The sequence below is a fragment of the Stegodyphus dumicola genome, chromosome 6 (genome assembly GCF_044657685.1).
Source record: "Stegodyphus dumicola isolate Sdum_Otavi_A_Nest chromosome 6, ASM4465768v1".
Taxonomy (NCBI): domain Eukaryota; kingdom Metazoa; phylum Arthropoda; class Arachnida; order Araneae; family Eresidae; genus Stegodyphus; species Stegodyphus dumicola.
In genome coordinates, this window is record NC_140773.1 from 214444200 (window position 1) to 214469561 (window position 25362).

General features: G+C 29.4%; 1 protein-coding gene across 5 annotated transcripts; it reads right to left on the reverse strand.

Annotated features, from left to right (window-relative positions):
- Nucleotides 1-2314: 2314 nt before the first annotated feature.
- LOC118192802 (lipid storage droplets surface-binding protein 2-like) lies at nt 2315-25352 on the reverse strand. Of its 5 annotated transcripts, none has more exons than XM_035363817.2 (8): nt 25194-25350; nt 24563-24823; nt 23831-23913; nt 20876-20965; nt 16371-16518; nt 12633-12799; nt 11411-11561; nt 2315-4334 (listed from the first exon to the last, which is right to left on the reverse strand). In XM_035363817.2, the coding sequence occupies exons 2-7, from the start codon at nt 24798-24800 to the stop codon at nt 11412-11414; spliced, it is 876 nt and encodes a 291-aa protein (XP_035219708.1). In that variant the 5' UTR covers nt 24801-24823; nt 25194-25350; the 3' UTR covers nt 2315-4334; nt 11411. The 5 variants fall into 5 exon arrangements, 4 of the variants coding, with proteins under 4 accessions (XP_035219708.1, XP_035219710.1, XP_035219709.1 ...); XM_035363819.2 differs by having other exon boundaries at nt 24563-24826; nt 25194-25345; XM_035363818.2 differs by having other exon boundaries at nt 24954-25332.
- Between the last annotated feature and the right edge of the window lie 10 nt (nt 25353-25362).

A 25362-nucleotide genomic window follows, 5' to 3' on the forward strand; every position in this document is an offset into this window, starting at 1 on the left:
CTCCGTGCATAATAAAGCATCTGGAGAGTTCTGATTCTTAATTTCACTTCGACAGTAAATAAAATACCTTCTTATTGAAGAAACAATCATTTTAGCATAAATTTGTACAATCAGTAATTTGGCTCTGTTGCTGCATATCTGCTTGCACACATCTCAAACCGAAACATTCCACATAGATACATCATTGATCTGACACCAACATGGCGAATGATTATTTATTATACTTTCCTTTCATCACCGCATGTTTATCAAAACATGACAACTTGAGTAATGACTCATGTAGTGATGCTTAAAGAATTTTTTATGTCAATAATTGAATAATAAAGGAGTATGGTAACCTTTTATAAACACATATAACTGTTAACATTTCGTTGCTAACAGTAAATAAATTCTAAATTAAAGGTCAATATATATAACAAAAGGTCTGATCACTGTGTAGGGCCAATAAGGCCCAGACCTAAAAGCCTAGATTTTACAGCCCCTAAAGTCTCTTGATTTCCATGTAATCTTTTTTTTTTCCTTTCTTTTAGAAATTCTAAAATTCTGTTAATCTCAAACAGTTTTGTATATGTGATTTTTATATAATAATTTTGAAAATTTTTATTTTTCTTTTTGTATATTTTTAATTGCTAAATTATTTTCCCTAGGAATAACTTTCACTAACCAAGCATCATTTCAAGTGGAGAATTATGTAAAAAGTTCTAATCAACTGCATCATTGTACAGTTTGTAATTATTTCTCTAAAAATGTTCATCATGTACGGCGACATATGCTAATTCATACAGGAGAAAAGCCATATCAGTGTAATATATGCATGAAAAAGTTTAGACGGAAAGAACATTTGAAAAGCCATGTTATCATGGTACATCAAAATATGTTATGTTATGAGGCATAGAGTTTTTCATTTTGATAATTGCTTGTTTTAAATTCTGTCATTATGATATGCATTTTAAGTGATTTAAAATTTATTTTTTATTACATTGAAAAAGTTGATGTCATACATACATGCACATGTATACATTATTTTCCTCATCTGCTTGGGAATAAAACTGACATGAATTAATTGAGTTTAAATCTTAATTCAGATTTTCACTTAAGTAGACTAGGAAGAACGCTTGACGATGATTACAGATTTAAGTTACATGCACTAAAAAATGTTGATGAGGGAAAAATTTACCAAAAATTTCTTTCCATATGCTAAAAATAGATTTTGTTGATGATACTCATAGACCCAAAAATTACATTTAGGGCTGCATCAGGCGATAAGATATCTAGCGCCGGCCCTCAATAAGGCTTAAGTATATGTGGAAATTTATTTATTCAGAACTCTGATAAGCCTTAAGCATGTGCAAGAAATAGACATAAGCATAATAAATAACTAAACTAATACAATTCAGGCTTAATTGTCTCAGTGCGCGAAAGAAGCAAGATAAAATTAAACGGAACAACTTGTCTTTAGTCACCATGCTCATTATGCATAGCCAAATATATATAGTGAAGGATAGCTAAATTTGATGATGATAGCCGCCAATTTTAAATATTTTCGAATATTGCAAAGCAAAGGTGAAATTTTCCAATTAACAGGTTTTGTAAAGAAATGTGGAGAAGCGGTAATAAATGAAGACGATATAAAAGAAGATTTTCATTGTGATGACAATGCTTCTCAATCATCAATCAATTAATGAATGGTGAAATCTCTAGTATGGTTCTAGATCCAGGAATTGCCACTAACGATAGAAAGGGACAGAGAAGTTACTGAAAACAAGAAAATTTCGATTGACAAATTGTCAGAATTCTCGAAACAGCAGTTACAGGACTTCAACAATGTAACTAAACAAGAGATCATGTCTGTCTACAGAATTAAAAAGAAAGTATTAGCACATAAAAATGAAGCAACTTAAATTGAAAGAAATGTTTAATAACAAATAAATATTAAGTTTTTTGTAAATTTTGATACCCTTTAGATCATAAATACTTCATTATTTCATATTTTTAATTTTATAGTTTCTACAAGCCATCTTACTAGATTTAAACCGATGATCTAATATCCCAAAAAATCCCAAATCCGGAATCGAAGTCCCGATGAGTCTGGATTTCGGACTTTGTACTGTATATGCAAGTTTTTTATACAAAAAGCTTACAGTTACAAAAGCTCTTATTATCTCCATATGTGTACCTATGTGTGTCATAAATTAATCAAGAGTAAAAGCTTGAATCTGAAAGTACATGATATTTCAAACTATTGAATTGCATAAAATTGTAATAATTCAAATGTAAATGCATGTGTTGATGCTTAAATATTTCATATAAAAAATTTATTATTTAATAATTGGTAAAAAAGGTTTATTATATACATTTTTGGTACAAATATATATATTGGGCTTTGTATCACTGACAATAACATTCATAGTTATCACAACAAAAATTATTACATTTTCAGTTTCATGTAATTTAAAATATACAAAGTTTATAATAATGAAACATGCAGAATTAAATTAAATGAGTTGACATCTGAAGGACATTTAAATAAATTGTATCCCTATGACCATGGGATCTACAAATAGCACATTCATTACTTATCTTTAGTATATGCAGGAGCATTCCTATCATGCTGGTACTTAAATTTTGAAGTACATTAATGTGGCAATCGCTACTTCTCCATCAATTTATAATTTACAATTTTCTTTCAATCAAATTTTCTGTTTTTATAACTTTTGTACCCATGGCCAGAGGGTTAACAACTGCACATCTACAAGCCATCAAAATTATAAAATTCTCTTATTTGTACACTTAATTTTATAAATTAAGAACAAAGCCATTCATGGGTGGAAAAAAATTTATATAACATCACTTGCCATATTATCTATTCATCCATGACAAAAGTTTAGTAATTATTTTACAAGTGACAGCAGAACTACAACGCAAATTCTGGGTCTCGGTAAGAAATAATATATTTCAAGGAAATATAAAATTATTTTTGTATGTATGATATGTTAAAATAAACAATTTAAATTATATCAAAATGGGAAGTATACTTCTGGATTATTTTTTAAAGTTTTCACAGAACTAAACAAACAATCATACAGAAATATAGATGTCACATAAAATGTGACTAAATATATTCATCACATTGGAAACATCATAATTTTAACAAAGAGTGAAAATAATTAGACTTCATTATTTCCAGAGAACCTCAATAGATCTCAAATTTATTCAACTAGATGACTTATTAGAACATAGTGCTAATAATTTAAACTGAACATTAACACAGTAGCCTACATTACAGTAAATGACATAACTATTGGTAGTTGGGTGCACAGAAAGCTTAATCTAAAAACAAATGGATTCATATGGTGATGCATTGACACATTAAAGATAATTTTTTCACTGAGATTTGAATTAAGGCAGGCATAAAATTTTGTGTTTAGTTATATATTAAAAATTCAACTATCCAATTTATTGAAAAAATAATATTTCTCAAGAAATATTCAGAACTGAAGTGGAACAAATTGACCATTTACATAACATCTACGATGTAATCAAGATTTCCATCTGGAATAAACATGATACTCAATATTTTGAAGTTCAGAAATATAGTGATGACTAATACTAGTCAGTAATCTTTTATATTTTGGTATTTGGAAATAAATAAGGTTTTGTGTAAATACCTGAATATTTATATTGTTATGTAAAAGATAAATGTTTTATGCTAATTTTTCCAGTTGTCAGTTTGTAATTTAATTACTGACTTGCTTCCATCTAAACAAGTATAAATAATATACTATAAATAAGAGAGAAATTTAATTTAATAATTAATTATAACTTTTAGTTTACTTCATTAACTAAAAATTACTGCATTATTCAAGCTGTATTAAAATATATTTAAAACATAAGATTCTTCCGTTAGTTAATTTCATTAACTACAAATCACATAACAATCACAATCAACACATGAAAATTAAATCAAATGTATTTTACAATGTAAAATACACAGATTTGAATATTAAAATTCTGTTCTAAAAATAGGAAATATCAAGTGCTTTTATGAGATATAAAAAAAATTAATAGCTTAAAATACAACATAATAAATATGTGGTTTCCCTTCTTATATAACAATCAGAAAGAAACATGATCACAGTTTATTATGAAAAAATATGCTTTTGCCAAGCACTGCGTATTATAAAAAGATACAGGTCACATTTTCATGTAGAAGTTCCTTTCCAGTAGAAAATGTTCATTTCCTCAGAACACTTCTTTTGTGCATATAACAAAAGATGTAGTTCACAGCTGCATTTAAAAAACCCTAGAGTAAATCCACATGTGTATGCTTTTTGCTGAAAATTTTAAATATATATTATTAATACTTTAAAATACATATTACATGTACACACATGTCGATATTAGAGCTTAAATATATGAAATATAATAAATAAATGCCATTATTATATATAAACAATACCAACAAAAGGTCTTTATGGAGCCCTTATTTTCATAACTACTGGCCGTAGACACATACTTCCACACACAAAAGTGGTTTCAATGATGCAAATATTCATATTTTAGCATTTTTAAATTAAAAAATTTGATTGTGTAAAAATTATGATGTATGTATAACTTTTTATATGGTCCTTTAGTTCCTATAGTTATATCTAACATATATTTTATATATATATATAAAAAATATATGTTATATATAACTATAGGAATATTTTTATATTTTTATAAAAATATATATATATATATATAAAACACACAGATATTTTTTTCAGAATTCGGGATTTTTGGCTTGCCTTCAAGGGTTGTTTAAAAGTAAATTTGAATAACTTGAGGTTGACTTTTTCTTTAAATGCTAGTGAATGATTTTGTAATTTACTTGTGTGTAATATTCTTTACAATTTTGTTCTTATGTTGTTGGCTAATATATCTGCTTACATTTTTTTTTTTTTTTTTTTTGTTATTACAGCCATCTGTTTGCAGAAGTATACGTGTTAATATTTTAATTATATCATTAATATGTGTTATTATTTTAAATTATATCATTAAAATTAAAAAAAAGAAAAATATTATTTACTATTTATTGCTATAAATTTTATCACCTGCACTATCACTAGTGGAATGTTTAAAATAAATAACACTGTAAACCTCATTCATTCATTTGATTGTCTGAATGAGTTTGGAGCACTTCCTGACATAAGATTTATTTTCTTTTTTGAAAGCAACTATAAGCGAAATCATAACAAGAGTTTTATTTTTGTTTCTTTCCTTTTAATTGCCTTATTTGAGGAAAACATAGGCATCAAGCCTTTTATCTATTTTCAAACTCTCTTCTCACTGAATTATTGATCTTGTTATTAGTAATACCTGGATCTGAGAAATTATTAATTACTTATACCTAAGGCACAGAACACCTATTTTGCATCTAACTTATTAAAACATAATGAATGTTCCCAAGTGGGCTTTTTACAAGACTATCTAAAACGTTACATTTTTCTTTTCAAAATTGTTCTAATCTCAATGCTGAAAATGTTCTGAATCATAAAATTCTTTACTTTATAAAGAAAAAGTCTGTAATTAGAAGTACATCTCTATATCACTATTCAAAGAAATAAAACCTGCAGCTATTATTAATGAGTGTCCTATATATTATTCCTAAGTATGTTTATAAGTATGTTTAAAAACATGGATATAGATTTTATTTCCTTAAATTATAAGAAGAGTTTTAGATTGGGAATGTTCTAAAAGTATAAAATTTAATTTTTCTTATTGTCTTCAGAGATTAAATTAGACCAATTTAGTTATATTAAAGCGTGCAAGAACTACTTGCCTAAGGAAAGAGAAGCTTTCATAGATGATATTTTAATGGAAATTTATTTATATTCATATTACATATGGGGAATACCATGAAAATTCCTAATCAGGGGAATAGTTTGCAAGAGTTTGAACCTCAATGAAAATGTTCAACTCCAAATGTTCAACTGTTTTACTGCTGAGCTGTATGGACCACAGAAAACAAAAATTACGACTAATAAAAAATAAATAATATTATTAGGCTTAAAAAAATTAAATACAAAACATTTCATAATTTTACGTGAAAAATTCATACAGATTTGCAGGATTTATAATTTTATGGGATCAACTGTGAGTACTGTGTTACTTAATGTAGAATCACTGTTATTAAACTGAACAACTTTTCTTTGCAATTAATCTCTAAATTTGTTTGAAAAATTGTGAATTTTAATTGCTAAAAAGCATTCAGAATTTATCTAAATAAATTTTTTCCTGGATATACCTATGATTTTCAAGTACAGAACTTTAGTTACTTAAAAGCCCTCTCTCAAATATTTATTAGCCAATTGCATGTAATTACAGATAACATTATCATAAACAGGGAACACAGTCTAATAAAAATGCATTTATGTTGCAGTAAGTCTGATTAACTATTAAAAAATGACACTTCAGGTATTCTTACAGATTTATTCCAATCAGAAATGAATCTACAAGAACTAAAAAAATAAATAATGCAAAAAATATATAATAATCCCAAAATTATAATAAATAAAATAATATGAAATGAACAGAAATAATTATCTTTGAGTATTATCTTCTGTACATTTAATTCAGAATTTAAAATATATATATATATATATATATATAATTTGCACCTCATTTTAGAATTTAAATCTATAGTTTATCTTTCATCTTACATATTGTAAATAATATATAAATAAAATTATAAGGGAGGTTGAAGCTCATAAAACATTTCCAGACAGTTCGTACTTGAGATGCAAACACTAATAAGCTAATACTGCTTTGGATACTTAATTCTTTAAAGAGAACATAGTCTAAAAGAAATATGCTATGCTTTTATCATCAGCACTAAAGAAAATAAAAATCTGCATACAGTATCAGATATCTGCTGTTATAGTTTTTCTTTTTTCTATTGTAAGCAATTTAAGCAAAAAGATAATACAGATTCATATTGTTTATCATCATAATTTATATAATAATAAACTAAATAAAATGAATTCTCATTTGGACTTTTTACGGAAAATAAGCAAAAGAAATTATTATTGCACTTCTAAATACTTTAATGCATGTTGCCCCTAGTAATTAAGAAGCTAATTGCCCAGCTTTATTTTTATACTGTAAGCTTGGCTATTTGTGCTATCTGCATTCTTTCAACTATAATATCAATCAATTTCTGTGGTACATCACATCATTTGAAAGAACACTAATGCACATCAATTAAAAGAGAATCTTACAAATCTCTAAGTTACTATAACATTCAGAAATTTATTTATTGACAAAAATTATTACCAATTTGAAATTCTGCATTTCATTGCAGTTTATTAAAAATTTTCAAGTATCGAAGTTGTACTGCATGTATATAATACAGTCAAAAGTCGTTAATCCGGACTCGTCGGGACTTCGGCGATTCCGGATTAATCGATTTTTCGGGATTATAGATCATCAGTTTAAATCTCGTAAGATGGCATGCAGATATTCTAAAATTAAAAATATGAAACCGTAATTTATGAAATAAAGAACAATTATGATTTAAAGGGTATCAAAATTTGCAAAAAGAAAAAGCTTAATATTTATTTGTTTACTTTATTAAACATTTCTTTCAATGTAAGTTGTTTAAGTTTTGCTTCGTTTCATGTGATAATACTTTCCTTTAATTCTATTATACAGACATAATTTCTTGTTCAGTTACAAAGTTCCGCTGTTCAAGTCCTATAATTGCTGTGTCTAAAACACCGACTAATTTGTCAATCGAAATTTTTTCGTTTTCAATAACCTCTGTCACTTTCTTCGCTATCGGAAGCGAATTATAATGACGAGGAACTTGTTTTAAATCATATCAAAGATGGAGCATATCGAGATGAAATACTACATTTGGTAAGGAATTATAAGCCAAATAAAATAAAATCATCTGTGCTGAAGATAAGGATAGTGCTGACAGATCAACTTCCAATTCATTACGTGCCCGCCGAGCAGCGTGAAATTGATAAACAGATTTCGGATTTCAAAACATACTTTCGCTTTAGATCCTTTACATATTAACAAATATATATCGGAAATTCTATTTGATATAATCGAAAGTTTAAGCTTACTTTTATAAAATTGCTCTAACAGTCTGCAAAAAATAATAAGCCGGATCCAATTCGAAAATTAAGGAACAACGCAATCATCAACATTAATTGAAATAGATAATTAGATAATTTTAGCTTATACGTCCATTATACATAAAACGCGCACTCGAAAACGTATTCTGCACTTGCACACACTCATATGCGCAGTCGTAAAAGGTCTTACGCGCACGCGTAAACGCCTATGCGCATGTGTCAACGGGGCGCATGCGGAGAAAGTTTTTAGTTTTGAGGTCCGGATTATAGATCATTCCGAATTATGGGTGTCCGAATTAACGACTTTTGACTGTAATATGAACTATTTCTTTATAAAATATTCCAACAGTTATTTTTTAAAAAAGGCACTTTTTCATATGTAGTATTCTCTTCAAAAAAATTCCAAAATGTTTTGCCAAACAGCTTGTCTGGTGATCACTATTTTTATTTATTTCGCTAAAATTCATTCTCCCTCTTTTTTTAAGTCTTGGAGTAACAAGCTAATTTTAGATGAATGGTAAAGGCAAAACATACTCGGATGTGACGTAATATGACTAGCACGATTAACTCAATTACATCTTGTATAGCTGAATCAGTTATATACCGTATTTGCTGGCGTATACGACGCACTTTTTTTCTTTGAAAATAGGCCTGAAAAACGGGGTGCATCTTATACATAGACACTCAGTTTTTTATTACATTCATTTCTGGAAATTTCCTCTATTTGGAGTTATGGGATTTTTTTTCTTGTTTCCGTGCAGAATGTAGGAATATTACAGTTACATAGAGCTCTGTGAATGCGCATGCGCTGTCATCGAAGATCACAGCTAGGGTTCGTTTAAACTTTCCAATTTTTGTGAACGACTTTTAAATGTCTGAAATTTCTACTGCTCAATTTTCTTAAATTTGTTGGCAAATTATGGTTCTAAAACAACTTGCTATAACATAGCATACAAGCTACATGTGATTCTGTACGCTAAAGCACATGGAAACAAGGCTGCAGAGAGACATTTCTGGCCACCCCCAACTGAGAAAATGATAAGAACTTAGCGAAATCAGGAAGAAGATCTAAAAAAAAGTGACTCACAGTAAACATAACCTACAAAGGGGAACTGAACAATGGCCTGAACTTGAGGCAGAGCTGAATACTTGGATTTCAGAACACAGAAAAGCGGGACTTTCAGTCTCTACAAAAATGATTATTTATCAAATGAAAGCTATTAAAAGGTTTTCTTTTCCAGATAGATTGGGCATTTGCAAAAAGTATTACTTTGTATTTAAACTACTGTAAATTCATTATAATGATCAGCAATAAAGTTCTATCCTTCCAAAATGTGTACAAAAAGGGGCATGCGTCTTATATGCTGGCAAATATGGTAATTTAGATGAGTAAGGTATAAAAAAAAAGTATCATGTAAAGCTTCAGTACATTTTCTCAAATTAAATTTTCATAGATATAAAATCCATTCAAATGCATGCATTTTTTACCGCTGATCCAAGTGTGTCATCAGTACTTTTCTTGCATATTAAAGAAAACAAGGTCCTCATGCCTATGATCAAAAACTCGGCTGTTTTTTATGAGGTTTTCCTAAAAACTATAAGTATCACAGTAAAATTTCAGAAATCATGATTTGAAACAGTGCAATGATAAACTACTTGCTCTAGTAATGCCTTTTAGTTCAGTAGTTGTGCTTTGAGTTCAGAGATTAGCTCGAGAGCGATCAACTGAGTTAGGAACTGTACTTTAGTGCTTTGCCATAAAGCTGTCTTCACCATTATATCCTGAAGTTGTTCTTGAATCCTATGCTGCTGATCACTTCGTGTTTATTGTAGTTTTTCAACGACTGTAACACGTCTTTGGAACTGTCCTGTGTAACACTGATGAATAAATTGTGTTTTGATTCTAAGTGTTGTCATCAATCACTCCAAATCCATGAACCCATATTTTAATAAACTGTAGAAATTTCAAGATTTATAAAGCAAACTCCTACTTAAAGATGGGTAGATTAACTGACTTATGAATTAACTTGATCTCATCTAAAAAAATGTGAAGCTTGTTTATCATGCAATAAGAGAAAATTTACTATCAGAAGCTGTCAGCCTAAAACAACTGTCTACGGAAAATGCAAAAACGAAAAGAAAAATACATGAGATAATGACACTGCTAACAGGTTATGTCATAACACTGCTAACAGGTCAGAATCAAGAATACAAAAACATTACTTAAATGTGTAGAAAGTGAACTATTATTCAACTGTAAAAATAAATCAAGTGTACAGTCATTAATCTTTTGTTCAGGGCCGGATTTAGACTTGATAAGGCCCTAAGTTATTTGAGGTATGGGTCCCTTTATAAGTCCAGATATTATCTGTCAGTGCCCGTTTCATACTGACTCTGAAATATAAGAGTAAATGTAAACAAAAACACTGTTCCCCCTTTTTTTTAAAGTATTTTTTATTTTGAATGCTAGTTTAATTTTGTATTCGAGTGAATTAATTCTTTAGATTAAACTCTTGCAACATAGAGGTATATTGTCAATAGTATTCATCTATTAGTTACAATATCAATTACTCCTCTTTATTGTGATTTTTTTAATTGTTGTCAGACTGTGATTTGTTTTAGAACCTAGTGTTTTATAATAATATTCATGCATTAAATATACACACACACAAACATACCAAAAATGTTACAACTCCAAAGTCAGGCAGTAAATAATGAAAAGATACCAGATAAATTGAAATAAGATCCTTTAGCCTTCCACATCAATATTAGGCATGTTTATTTTAAACAAATGATGACTACTTTTTTAATAAATGTAATATATTACTTTGTAAATTGTACAATACTAAAGAAATTTGTTAAATGTTAAAATAGTAAATCTGAACTATTTGGGATATTAAGAAACTATACTTAATAGTGAGACTCTGCGATGCACTGCAATATTTAATTCATGTAAAAAAAGTCTAGTATTATAAAAGGGAAACACCAATATGCAAATATTATAAGTCAATGCTATATTCACAAGAAAAAAGGATTTATGCCAATGAACTAAAAAACATATATTTTGACAACTTTGTTGTTCAATGCAACATTTATATAAGATAATTTAAAACCGCTATGTCATATTATAATCTTTTTAAAAATGTATGTTTACATTTCAAGTTGATCTGTATTATTTATATGAAAATATAGTAAAATCCTCTGAGCAAAACATTCTGCATGAATGTTATACAAATTATTTAAGATTTAAATTAATAGTAATATAGAAATCTGTTACATACCTTATACTATACATTTGTTCTTTTTCTTCCTTTGTGAAGCAACCAATGAAGCAAGGTAAATTAAAACTTCTTCTAGACTTGAAAAAATATGAATGACTGTGTTGAAAACTGCTGAAGGTATTCTAGGATAAATTTCAACCAGATATTCGTACTGTAAAATAAAAACACAATTATATTAAATTGCTCATCTAAGAATTAATCTTATCTTAATCTTTCTCCACTACATGATGAGTAATTAAGAAATTTTATAACTTTTGGGGTTCTCTTAGTATAGTTTGTTTACTTTTTTAAGTTAATGTGATGACCACGCATGGCAGTTTAGCCATGTGGCACGCAACTTCTCTCTCTCTCTCATTAGAAGAGAAGAGACTGATAGTAACCAAGCAACGGAAGCAACCCGCTGTATGCCAGCATAATGATAAACGTTGGTTTTTTTTTTTTTTTTTGCATGTTAACTACTTGTTGTGTTCATGTATTAATAAAATGTTCGTGATGTTAAATGTCTGTTTTATGCAATGTGCACATTAAGAAGTAAATACATATCCAGAACCCATGCAGAAGTAATGTATGACAGTTAACTAGTGCTGGCTTTTTTTACTGTGTAATCATAGAAAACATACATACATACGTATTCTCTATTTGCAGTATTTCTGAATTTGGTGATGCTAAAAATTTAGATTGCCAAATATTACTAAAATTATACTATTGATAGCACTCATCTCTAATAAAAAGTACTTTTAGACCATTAACTCCACAACTCATTATTTCAAGCAGCATTCCATGCATGTAAAGCAATTATGGGTGATACAGATGTAATAAATGGAGCATTTCTTTGTGAAATATTTATTATAAAAACTGACAGACATTTTTCATTTATTTCATGCAATATTTTTAAATTTACAGTTCCCTAAAATAGCAGTGCTTGATCCGACATTCAGCTATTTAGCCTACTAATGGCAAATAATGTATAATCATCTTCATGCAAAATTATTTATAATTCATTATTTTACAAATAAATAAGCTATTTTGATGATGTAAAACTTATTATACTGAAGTCTAAATAAAATCTTCCCAGAACCCATTTTACAGGGAAATACATATCTGACTCGTATTATTATGATATCTGTAAGTTAATAATAACTTCTTATTAATATATATTTATAAACCTTTTTACATGTACTGATCTTGTAACATTTAGGATTGTACTGCATATCTCACTTACCATATTAAAATGATATATGCTAGCTATGAAAGTTTTAGTCTTAAGACGAAACCTTTGTATTTCGAGTAAAGAATGCTTGTATAATCTTTCTTTGAATCGATTTCTTAATAATTCTGCTCTTTTCCAAACAGGTTCTTTTCCTCTGTCACCAAATAATTTCTCTGGTCCTAAAATTAAGATAATAATAAGATCAAATTAGATTATTGTACCCCTTCTTCATACAATTTATCACAGAATCCTTTTACATAAGTCATCTGGATGAAAGTTTTTACTTTTAAAAATGAAAACACGTATTTTTTAAACTGTTATTAAATACCATAAAGGATCTCTGTAATCCATCTTTATTTCTACTGGCTATCTTATATTTTATTATTTATATTTTATTACTTATATTTTATTATTATTTATCAAAAGAAATGCAAATATTTGAAATCAGAATTTACACAGCACAAATTGTATGTAAATTATAAATAATAATCATACTTGTATAGTAAAGAAGTGCTTATAAATAGTATTTAATTAATACAGACAATGCCCACAAGGAAGCTTTTTATTAGCAGAAAGTGCCTTCACAGCTCATAATTATATAACATGAGAAAATCATTTCTATTCTGATCCTAGGAAAAACGAAAAGAAAAATACATGAGATAATGACACTGCTAACAGGTTATGTCATAACACTGCTAACAGGTCAGAATCAAGAATACAAAAACATTACTTAAATGTGTAGAAATTGAAGAAATAAAAATTTCAATAATTTTAACATTCAGCTACTATTAACTAGGAAAAGATAGTTATTTACAATTACTACTTTTATTTTTAAAGTTGAAACACAGTTGACTAAAATTCACATGCAAGAAAAATTAGTCTTTCTACTACTTCAAAGAACTTTGGTAAAAAAATTTTATAAATAATCCTATGAACATTTTTACTGTATTAACAATAAAAGGCAAGAAAATTAATTAGTTTAATAATGGAAAAAGATATTTCCTCACTGAAATTCATTCAGTATATTTTAGCCTGAATGCAGAGTTTTACTAAAATATTATTCATATCAAAATTTTACTTTTAAAGCACTGAACCTTTTAAGGACCTTCTTATTCCATAATTAAATACAAAGGAAACAAAATTTTCAATTACAATGTACGTTCAATATACAGGCTGATTCTAAATTGTTTTTACAAATTAAGAGGGGTGGTGGTACCGAAATACTCGTCTGAAAAATATGAATGACTGTGTTGAAAACTGCTGAAGGTATTCTAGGATAAATTTCAACCAGATATTCGTACTGTAATATAAAAACACAATTATATTAAGTTGCTCATCTAAGAATTAATCTTATCTTAATCTTTCTACACTACATGATGAGTAATTAAGAAATTTTATAACTTTTGGGGTTTTTTTAGTATAGTTTGTTTACTTTTTTAAGTTAATGTGATGACCACGCATGGCAGTTTAGCCATGTGGCATGCAACTTCTCTCTCTCTCTTATTAGAAGAGAAGAGACTGATAGTAACCAAGCAACGGAAGTAACCCGCTGTATGCCAGCGTAATGATAAACGTTGGTTTTTTTTTTGCATGTTAACTACTTGTTTTGTTCATGTATTAATAAAATGTTCGTGATGTTAAATGTCTGTTTTATGCAATGTGCACATTAAGAAGTAAATACATATCCAGAACCCATGCAGAAGTAATGTATGACAGTTAACTAGTGCTGGCTTTTTTTACTGTGTAATCATAGAAAACATACATACATACGTATTCTCTATTTGCAGTACTCATCCAGACGAGCAGTAATTACCATCGAACATAGGATTGCATTCCACTCTGAGAGGCAGAAAAGAGAAATACTAGAATTCCAGCTTGAACTTACAACAGTGTCAGGAGAGCGAATGAATGAGACCAAAAGTTTCACAACCAGTTTAGTGAAAACCTCTCAGACTTTGATGGCAAACACTCAAATGCATATCTTTGGTTGGCAAGGTTTCAACCTCACAAAAAGATTACAAGTTAATTATGTAATCAAGGGCTGAATATTATCAATTAACTCCAACTTCTGCTGTATGCCGAGATTAGCATGAAAAGTTCCTGCTGTGTTCCGGTGGTTAGAACATCATGTCCTATATAAAGATGCTTCAAGTAGAATGAGCGCAGCACAGTAAGTCCAGAAGGACAGGATAGAAGATGGCAAAGGGGAAAAAAACTGCTACCTTGATACTTGATATCAAGATAGCAGTTTTCCCTCTCTAGTAATTTAGATAATTAACTTGTTGCAATCGTCTGCAAGGTTGAGACCTTGCCAACCAAAGATGTGCATTTGAGTAGCTGCCATCAATGTCTGAGCTAGAATTAACACTCGAACGCCAAGTTTTAAGTTTTAACCATTTTGTGCACTCTCTGTGAGCTTTTCACTAAACTGATTATGCAACTTTTGGTCTCGTTCATTCGCTCTCCCGACACCATTGTAAGTTCAGGTTGGAATTCTAGTATTCCTTTTTTCTGCCTCTCAGAGTGGAATGCGACCCTATGTTCTACGGTAATTACTGCTCCTCTGGATGAGTATTACCACCCCTCTCATTTTGTAAAAACTATTTAAATCACTCTGTATGTACAAAGTTTTATAATTTTATAGCAAACAAACATAGAGGTAACGAAATAAGAAGCAACATTTCTCAACAGATAAATATCCAAAAGCTTGCAATGTTTCATCTAATCAACACAAGTAGTTATTTTCTTTAAATAGTGTGATGCTGAAAAGTATACTAGATGCTTCTGCAAGGTTGCAATAACAAAATTGGATATCATAATGTGCTGACAATGAAGTATTTCACCATGTGTCATGCAATCTTAAAAAAATATGTAAAACCGGAAGGTTTTTGAACCCCATGGTGGCATCACTTCACAAAGAATTTCTAACTGATTTAAATTCAGTTTACAATGCATGATTCAGGTAATTCAACCCTTCATATGATTTTGATGTAAAATACGTTATCATTTAATTAGATTTTCTAAATTTTATGCTCTTTGCTAACTATGCTATGGCTAACTTTATTTAGTTATTACCTTACATTTTCACACCGAGAAACTTCCAACTAGGGAAGGAAAGCTTTTGTTTATCAAAGTAGAAAAAAAAAAAAAAAAAAAAAAGTGCATATTTATTATTATGTGGTGGATAAATTTAGTAATGTATTTTACATTGATGTAAAACAAAATGAAATACAAATAAAAGCTCATTAAATATAGATTAATTTCTCATAAAATGTTCATACAAATGCCTACAGCAGATCAAGGCAGTTGAGATCAAATTCAATACGAAAAATTATGTTGAAAATCATTAGAAATTGGAAAATGAAAATTGCATAATTTAGTTTTCTTAATTCAAAAAATTGCACTGTTGAGAAAGTGAAGGCTAAGAATTAAAAAACTGAAAATTTGGTGATCTACAAGAAACGTAATGAAAAACACAGTTGACAGGTAATACATAATGTTATTAAACAGTTAAAGAATTAACACTGAAAAACTTCATTATATATGAGATATAAAATTACAATTTCATGATAAAATAATTTTAAGTATGATAATAGCTTCAGATACTATTCTTATCCTTTAGCACAATATTATGTTTGTATAAATAATGTCTTAAAAAATTAATATGTTATGATATATTAAATTTGAATCTCGTTCTTTTTTAATGCAAGACTAATAAATGGAACATAACAATGATTAAAATTTACTTACTTTCATCTCCAAGAGGAGGTAAATAATAATCAACATATAATTCCCCTGCATCAAAAACAAAATCCATTGCTATTTCACAAACTTCCCCATAAGGGGATGCAAGAAATTCGGAAAATTTCTGTGAACTCTCATTTATCAACTGGGCAGCCTAAATTTGAAATAAATAAATAAATAAATAAATAAAAAGGTCATATAATACAAAATCTGACTCTATAATACTCATTCGTTTAGTCTTTTTAAAACTTTTACGTTTAGTTATGGAAATAAAAATATAGTCAATGCTTTTTTTCATGACCTTCACATCCTAATGAAAAATTGCATAATAACTAGAGGTTGCTACACTGACAGTGGATTTAATACACTTTAAAAAGTTCAAATATTTTACACTGGTCATTTTAATGAAATGATCACTATCACTATAGTGAGTTCTTTTAATAACAGAAATAGTATTTACATATTCCATGTAATTTAATAAGTTCAAACAGAATCTTAACAAAATAGTGTGTGGTTTTCATATTCGTGAGATATTAAAATTATATATTGTAATAGATAATGTAATTTACACAATGGTAGGTTACCATGGGCATAATATTCATCCATCCTTGAGCTTGATCCAAAACAGCGAAACATAAAAATTACAAAGAATATTCAAAACACCAATATAGTTGGAAATATTCAGAATTTATTAATTTTCTAGTTTAAAAATATATGCTATGTGACTATTTGAATCATTTTAGTTTTCCACTAAAGATGGAAAACTCAGCTGTTCTTTACCTTCTTGCAACTACCTTTAGTTTTTTGGAGTTTCAGGTTTCACAAAGCAATACAGATACATATGTCGTAAGCACCTTAGTAGAAATTGAAAAACTCTGCCAACTACGCACATAGCAATTCTTTAAGTATCCATATCCATTATATGTTGAAATATGAAAATTCACTGAATTGCCTTTATTTCAGTAAATAATCACCAAACTGCAACAAGTTGGTTCCACTAATGAGTAAGTAGAACAATAAATTTCAAAACCTTTGGTTTTGGGGAACTCCAGGTTTTACACTGTGCTCTGTTTTAGGAGTTATTTGAGTTGGCTTTCCTCCTCTTCACAAATGTCCATAAATAGTTCATGGCACTGCCACTGAACAAATAAGCCATTCTGTTCAAACAAACCTACTGGAATGTCACTGCTTGGCCATATCCTGAACCTTTCCATTTCTAATTAAATAGTAAATTTTTCATCATAATAAAATCAGTCAGAACGTCACTGATAGTTATATTAGGCATAAACCCTATGTATTTCCCCCTCCTCACCTTTTCACTTCCATCTGCAACCATGAAAGTTTTGCTCCTTTCATGCAAATATAGCATCTAGAAACATGTTTCTCTTCTCCTCTGCTGATTATGTTTCTTTATGCACAAATAATTTTTTACATATTCATGCACTGTTTAAATTTAAAAAAAATAAATAAATAAACATAACTCCTCACTTAATATATGATAAAACCCACATGCAGATTGATATATTGTATTTGCTATGCAAAATGTCTGCCATTCACGACATCATTATAAATAGCATCTTTAAATGCAATATAATTTTAATTCCTGAATTGAATGAATCACAATTAAAAGTCCAGTTGAAAATTTTCTTCAGAGGATTGAAACAAAGCATCTCAGAGATAAAATGTATTACTAACCATGCCTTTACTTACGCTAAACTGCTTATATTCACATCTTTACTTATATTAAATTGCTTATTCTCATATCTTATAAAGTACCCAAATTTATTTATTGAATTAATACCATACATTCATTATTCATAACATCATGAATACTCTGTTTCCAAAAATAAATAAATGAATAAAGATGACATATTCAATGAGGAAAATTATTATAATACTTAGATATTTAATATGATTAATTTCATTTACAGAATTTGAAACATAAATATTATATACTCTTCATGAGAAATACATTCATGCTCTTATTTCAATGTTTTTAATGAAACAAACAAGCAAGTCTAGCGGAAAAATAAATTACTATATGGGGTGCTTGCTTTTAAACTGACATTAATTAGAGCTATCTGTAGCTTCAACTATCAGCTGAAAAGCCACCAAATTTGAAAGGAGACTAATGATGAGGAACAAAACATTCTGTGAAAAAAATTAGTTTTGAAAGTTGCCATTAGGGGAAAATGTGATGCTGTTCTAGTCTATACAACTGAAAAATTTGTATGAAACGCAGATAAAATTTGAAAATGTACATGCTCGATTACGTAAATAACTGTAGCATCAACAATTCAGCCTATAAAAATAATGGAAAATACTAAAGGCATTCCAAATGTTAGCTGGGTTCAACATGCATCTCACTGTTACTGATGTCACGACTGCATCCATGAGACCATTGCTGGTAGTAGCACTGCCCAGGGAATGGTTAACAATTAGATTTAAAGCTTTCCACATTATGGCAAATCTATCAGAAAAGTTCTGCACTTCTACCCATACCATATAAACTATATAGAGGAATTAAAACAATGATAAACGTGCAACATTTGCTCCAACATTACTTGCCAGGATGCAGGTTGATGATACTTTGCTGTGGAGAATCCTTTGAGGAGATGAGGCCCATTTCCACCTAAATGGGACTGTTAACATTTGCAATTCTTGGATTTTCAGCATCTGAAAGAATCTCCCACTGCATTCACCAGAAGTCACTCTTTGGTGTGGCTTCATATCAGATTTCATCATGAGCTTTTTTTTTTTTTTTTTTTTTTTTTTTTTAAGATAATTACTCTAACATGACCACACACTTGTGCCATTACAAAGGCATCATGATATACTAATTAGTTTTGTCATTCCAACCCTTCAGCAAAGGCAGTTGCAGTATCCGGCAATTTTTATGCAAGCTGGAGCCCCACTATATAGTAGTCTACCAGTGCAGCAGTAGTTGCACCATCATTTTACAGAAGAAAAGTATATATAAATACCTTTTTTTTTTTTTTTTTCACTTGCAAGGACGTCTCACTCCTTGGATATAACCCCACATGACTTTTTCCTCTGGAGTTATTTAAAGTTCAAGGTCTATCTTGGTGGGGTCCTGATCTTGATGACCTTAAAGGACAACATATCATGGGTTGTACTGAGCAGTCCTGGTGACATGTTATATTTATCTGCTGAGAATACTGAGTACAGGATGCAAAATGTGATCTATGAGAAGGGTAGTCGGGTAGAGTAGACTTTAAGGTACCCCTTGTATTATGGCGAAGTTGTTGTTTAATTTATCGCCAAGTTGTTGTTTCATTTATGGTAGCCTGAGTAGTTGAATGTTATGGAAACACTATTGTGATGTAATTGGGTGCATGATTCTGGGAAATTTTGAAGCATGGGATGTTTTGTAAGCGTTTTTGTGGTGTGTGTTGGTTTGATTCTTTAGACGGTAGAATGGCCGAATGTAGTAAGATTAATTTGAAGTTTCTGTACGATTTGGAGCGAAAGGGCGAAAGAGCTTTAATTGACTGGTGCGTAAATGAAGGTTTACTTAGTAGTCAAAATGCTAAAAAGATACTAGTAACTAAGAGTACTAGATTATTTCTCCAAATTTCAGACTTTTATTTGAGAGATAAGAAACTATGTTTGATATGTACAAATCATTTGGTTTATCAAGCTTGTTAAAGCATCAAAAAGTAGTGCATACATTAATAATGAAATTCATTATTAGAAGAACAGCACACACAAAATTTTAATTTAGATTAATATCATATGTATTCAACCTACTATGGTAAAATTAAACTAGACAGGTAATAATAGTTTAAGAATGGCAGCATTTATCTATCAGATGGGTAAAAGGTTACATAAACAAGAATCTAGCTCTAACCAGATTTTAAGGAACATATACAATAACATACAACATAATGGAAAAAGCTCTTTTCTGAGATTCCTTACAAACAAGAAAATTGTGCACTGTGGATAAAAACCAGAAAGGAATAAAAAGTAAGCTTTGTAAGTTATATGGTTATCTAGAAATATAGGTTTTCCCCTTCACATGAAATTTGAATGTGATTTATTAATACTAAACGAGAGTCTACGATACTATATAAATTTAAAATGGGTCATGTAACACCTCAGAAATAGAAAATGTCTGAATAATCAAAGCCTTCACTTGTAAGAAGGAAAAGAATAAACACATTAATTTTCTGAGTGCAGAAATTAACATTTTATAGATTTTGTACTTTTCATATTAAATACTATTTATCATTCTTAAACTAATTAGTCAATATGAAGGATTCATTAGGTTATAGAAAAAGAAGAAAGTAGAGACAAAAATAAACTTATTAAAGCATGAGGATTAGCATTCACGAACCTTTTGTAATGACTGACATTCAACAACTTATAGCTGACTAAAATTATATACGTTATATGCCTTGTTTAGTTTATTTCTTAAAATAACTTATCTCCATAGTATTAAAATATACTTTTAAAATAATAATTAAAATTAAGAAACAAAGATCACAGACTTTTGATGCACCAAGCTTTTTAACCATTTCATATTTTTTCAGACCACTCTCAACTGTTTCTTCATAAATATCCTTTGTCTGCCTATATAACTGTAAATAAAAAGGAGGACATCATTATATGAATAACAAAATTAAAATAATCAATACCTGGAAAAAGTAGCTGTTCTAAATTGTTCTATGTATATATTTATACAGTGTATCTTAGTACCACGTTTCAGAACTTATAGCAGCGGTAAGGTGAATCCTGATGATTCAGAATCATATAGCAATGCAAGGTCGGAAATGCTTTCTTGACACGCTAGTGTATACAGAAACATAAAAAATTAAAAGACACTAGGTACATTAATATTTGTTTTAATTTAAATGAACAAAAGTAACATGAATCAAAGATAGTGTTCAAAGTTTTGTCCACTGACAATACATGCCTTACATCTACAGCACATGGAATTCTGAATATTCTGGAATACTTCAGATGTATCTTGAATTTCCCTGCAGCTACTGCAATTTGTGCAACCAGCTCTTTGCCGTTGTCAATGGGGTGTCATCAACCAGTGTCTCCATATGCTCTCATAAAAAGAAATCAAGACATAATAGGTTGGTGATTGAGCATGACAACGTACCAAACCACCACTTCCGACTCACTATTGGCCAAATTTGAGGTATACAAAGGTACACAAATGGCATGGCTGAAATGCGCAAGGACCCCCATTGCATCAGAACCCCACTGTCTGTTGCATCAATGTAGAAATTTGTCATCTAAAAGTTAAGTCAAGATATTGCTGCAGAAAGATCAAGTAATTACAACCAGTTATATGAAAACACAACAGGTATGGACCGATGGGGTGGTCCCCCACAGCGCCAGCCTTATATTATTAACCGAAAACCAACTCCGTGCTGCACAACTTCGTGTTACATGAGGGTTCTCTACAGCCTAGAGAAGGGCATTATGTGCATAGAATATTCCTACCCTTGTAAAGGATGCCTCATTGGTGAACAACACATAAGCAGAAATGGTGATGAGTAGCACTTTTTCAAGATATTATTGTGCAAAAGCAATATGAGTAGCATAATCGCCCAGTTGCAAGTGCCTGGATATGCTGCACGTGATACAGATGCATTTTGTTTTCTCTAAGAATCCTCCAGATGCTGGAACAATAAACTCTGACTGCATGCATTACACTTTGTGTACTCAAACTTGGGAGTCCCCTGTACCCGATATAGCACATTCTGTTCAAAATCTGAAGTCCGTGCTGATCGTGCCCAATTCATGACAGCTCTTTGAAAGGAACCTGTTTCAGCTAACCTCCACTGCAGCCTTGCAAAGAAATTACAGCTGAGTGTAAACCTCATAGGATAGCCTTCTGCATAGAAAAGCTGTGTGGCTGGCCCACTACAACTTACAGCCCCATATGCCAAATTCATATTTTCTAACTAAGCGTTCATATAATTATTCACAACAGCATCTACTGTGGCAGAAAAGCATTTCACACTCTGCATTGTTATACGATTAATATAAATAATAATAATTAAAAAACACCAAGATCTTTGGTTTAGAAGTAATGGTAGAAAACAGACAGTGCAATCATAGTTGGAACACACAATAAACTGTGTTTTAAAGTCTACTTGAATATAATCAATTAATACTTGATTATAATCAATCAATACTTGAATATAATTTCTTGAATATTACTATGTGTACCGGTGAGTACTTAACATAATATCACAACCACCTTAATAAAAGTAACCGGATTTTCAGAATTCCCCAAACTTTTGCAACTAAGTGCATAACAAATCTTCCATTGTAATCCATTTTAAGTTGCAATCCAAAATTCACTATTCACCTTTTTCTTTCATAAAAATCACAAAACTGCGCCATGATTTTTGCACTAATGCGCAAGTACCAGAAAATATAACTCCAAGCAACTTCTGTGCAATATTAAATTATAATAATGCAATATTACTATGTCCAATAGCTAGCAGTTTAATTATTATTAAATATAGTTTAATATTTAATAGTTAAAAATATATATAATTTTAATAAATTCTTCATATTTTAACATACAGATCCAAGGTCATATGTCATTACATGAAGGCCAAAAGATTGATTGATGCAGTAGATAACTTTGAAAATAAATCTAAATGTACACACAATAAACAACAGGCATAAGGAAACAGAAGTAGATTTGATCACTGAATTGCTAAAAATCTCATCTATTCAAGGTGAAGAATATCTTTAAAATTTATGAAAGGCATATAAAAGTATACATATTTAAGCAGTGAAAAGTTAATGAAGATACTTCCTTATAAGTAAAATTATTAGAATCTTTATGAAAAGAGAAAGCCACCATAAATCTACCTAATAATTAGGTGGAATGCTATGAAGATTTAAGCATAAAAATTTCAATAAAGTCGAAAGCACGAAATCTTTATAAATTAGAAAATCTCTATAAATTACACTCAATAAAACTCCTTATAATCTAAATGAAGAATTTTTTTTTTTTTCTCCTATTTAGATTCATCCTCCTTTCCTGCAAAAAAAGCAAACAAAACATACTGATGAGATTTCAGATGCAAGATGAAGTTTCAATCTGAGTCAATTTTTTTTTTTTTTTTTTTTTTTTTGCTATATATTTTGACAATAAATATTTTTTTAATTATTATTTATTTTATTGTTTACTTAAAAGATTGGTTTTTACTTTCATATTCTTTTTTGCTATTGATTTGCTGAGGGCAGGTGGACAAGAAGTTGCCTGATAAAAAATGAGGCATAGTTCTGAATGTTGTCAAAACCTAAATCAAAGCTTACATTAAGACATTTTGTTTAAGAGTTTTTAGAAATTTCTAGTTTTAAAGTTCAAAAACAATTATGAAAAAAAATTTTAATTTATTTATTTGAAGATCAAAGTTTTGGAGAAAATTTAAAACAATTTGAAACAGAAAAAAATTTTTAAATACCTTCTCTTGTTGATGAATAATACTTGGAACTATACCTTGCAAAGTATCTAATCCTTTACAAGCTAGCTGATCAGCTGCTTTCACTAGAAATATATATTAATAATATAATTGTAAAAATTTAATAGATTATTAATAATAAAATCATGAAACTTTTTAAATTTTGCTATGTTACTATTCTACAGCATAATTCATTTTATTAAAATACTGTAGAATTAAGACACTGTTAAATATATTTTAATGAATAGTTTTAATTAACTTGAGTGAATATTACTTCAATGAAATTTTTACATTTGCATTTAACTAGAAAAAACAAAGAGCACAGTGGCCCTTCCCCAAAAAAGAAGGCACTGAATTAGACAAAAACTTTTACAGCTTATTTGCTCCTTTTTGAGACCTAAAATTAAAACCTTGCATAAGATCTATGAAAAGCTAAATACAGCACTATTATGCAGACATGTTTCAAATAAAAATCCCAAATTCTATTATAAATACAATCATGTAATTTTAATTACATAAAAATTTCAAAATAAAATGGTAAATGTAAATAAGTGTTTTTGATGCTCAGGCACATTAGCTGCTCAAACAGATTAGTGTGTGCTCAGCGCAAACGGGTAATTTTACGCATATATAAAAATCTCAATTTCAAACAAAACACACAAATTTAAAAAGATACAATATATAGTATCATGAAATGCTGTCACTATTAATTCAAAAGAAATTCAATACACTTACACTGCTTTTCAAATTTCCTGAAAACTGGTTTTGAAACGAAGCAAGCAGCTTTTTCTGTAGTGGCTAGAGACACTTTAAAAAATTTATTGGAGTATTTAACATTCCTGTATGCTTCAGTAGCAATATTCCATGCCAAGTACACTACTGGAATAGCAGCAACTCGTTGTACAAATTCACTTGTTGATCTATTAGCTTCCACGTCTTTGACGAGGACCATTTTCAAATGTCTGCGATACATCAAATAACAACTGCCGAATTACACTGCTGAAACATAAGAAAACGTTAAAATAAAATACGCAGAACAGTACAATAGACTCCAACTACAGGAATATAATAACAGCTTTTATCTTTAACAATAACCTTCTCAAAATTGGAAAAGTAATTTACCCACCTAAACTTCCTTCAAACATTTATTTTTCATCTCATCCATTGTTCTGGGATTTTAAAAGTGTTTTCATGACCTTGAGAGAAATTTCTAGTTTGTCTAGTTATTGTTTCCTTAATCTGAACCTTTTATGTTCTGTTTTTTCACAGAATTCTTACAAATACATCAAAATACAAATGACATTTCTTCAAATTTTGGACATTTCTACGTACATACAGAAATTTATATTTATATAACTTTACTTACATTCTTAAATTTGATGGTTACTATATTTTGCGTACAAACAGGATGATACGATCAATTAAAGAGCTACAATGAAAAGAGATAATTATAAACAAACTTCACATAATAAAGTTACGACAGACGACAAAATTCAATCACCTGAGTTTACTAAACGTATGTAATGTAGCATTTC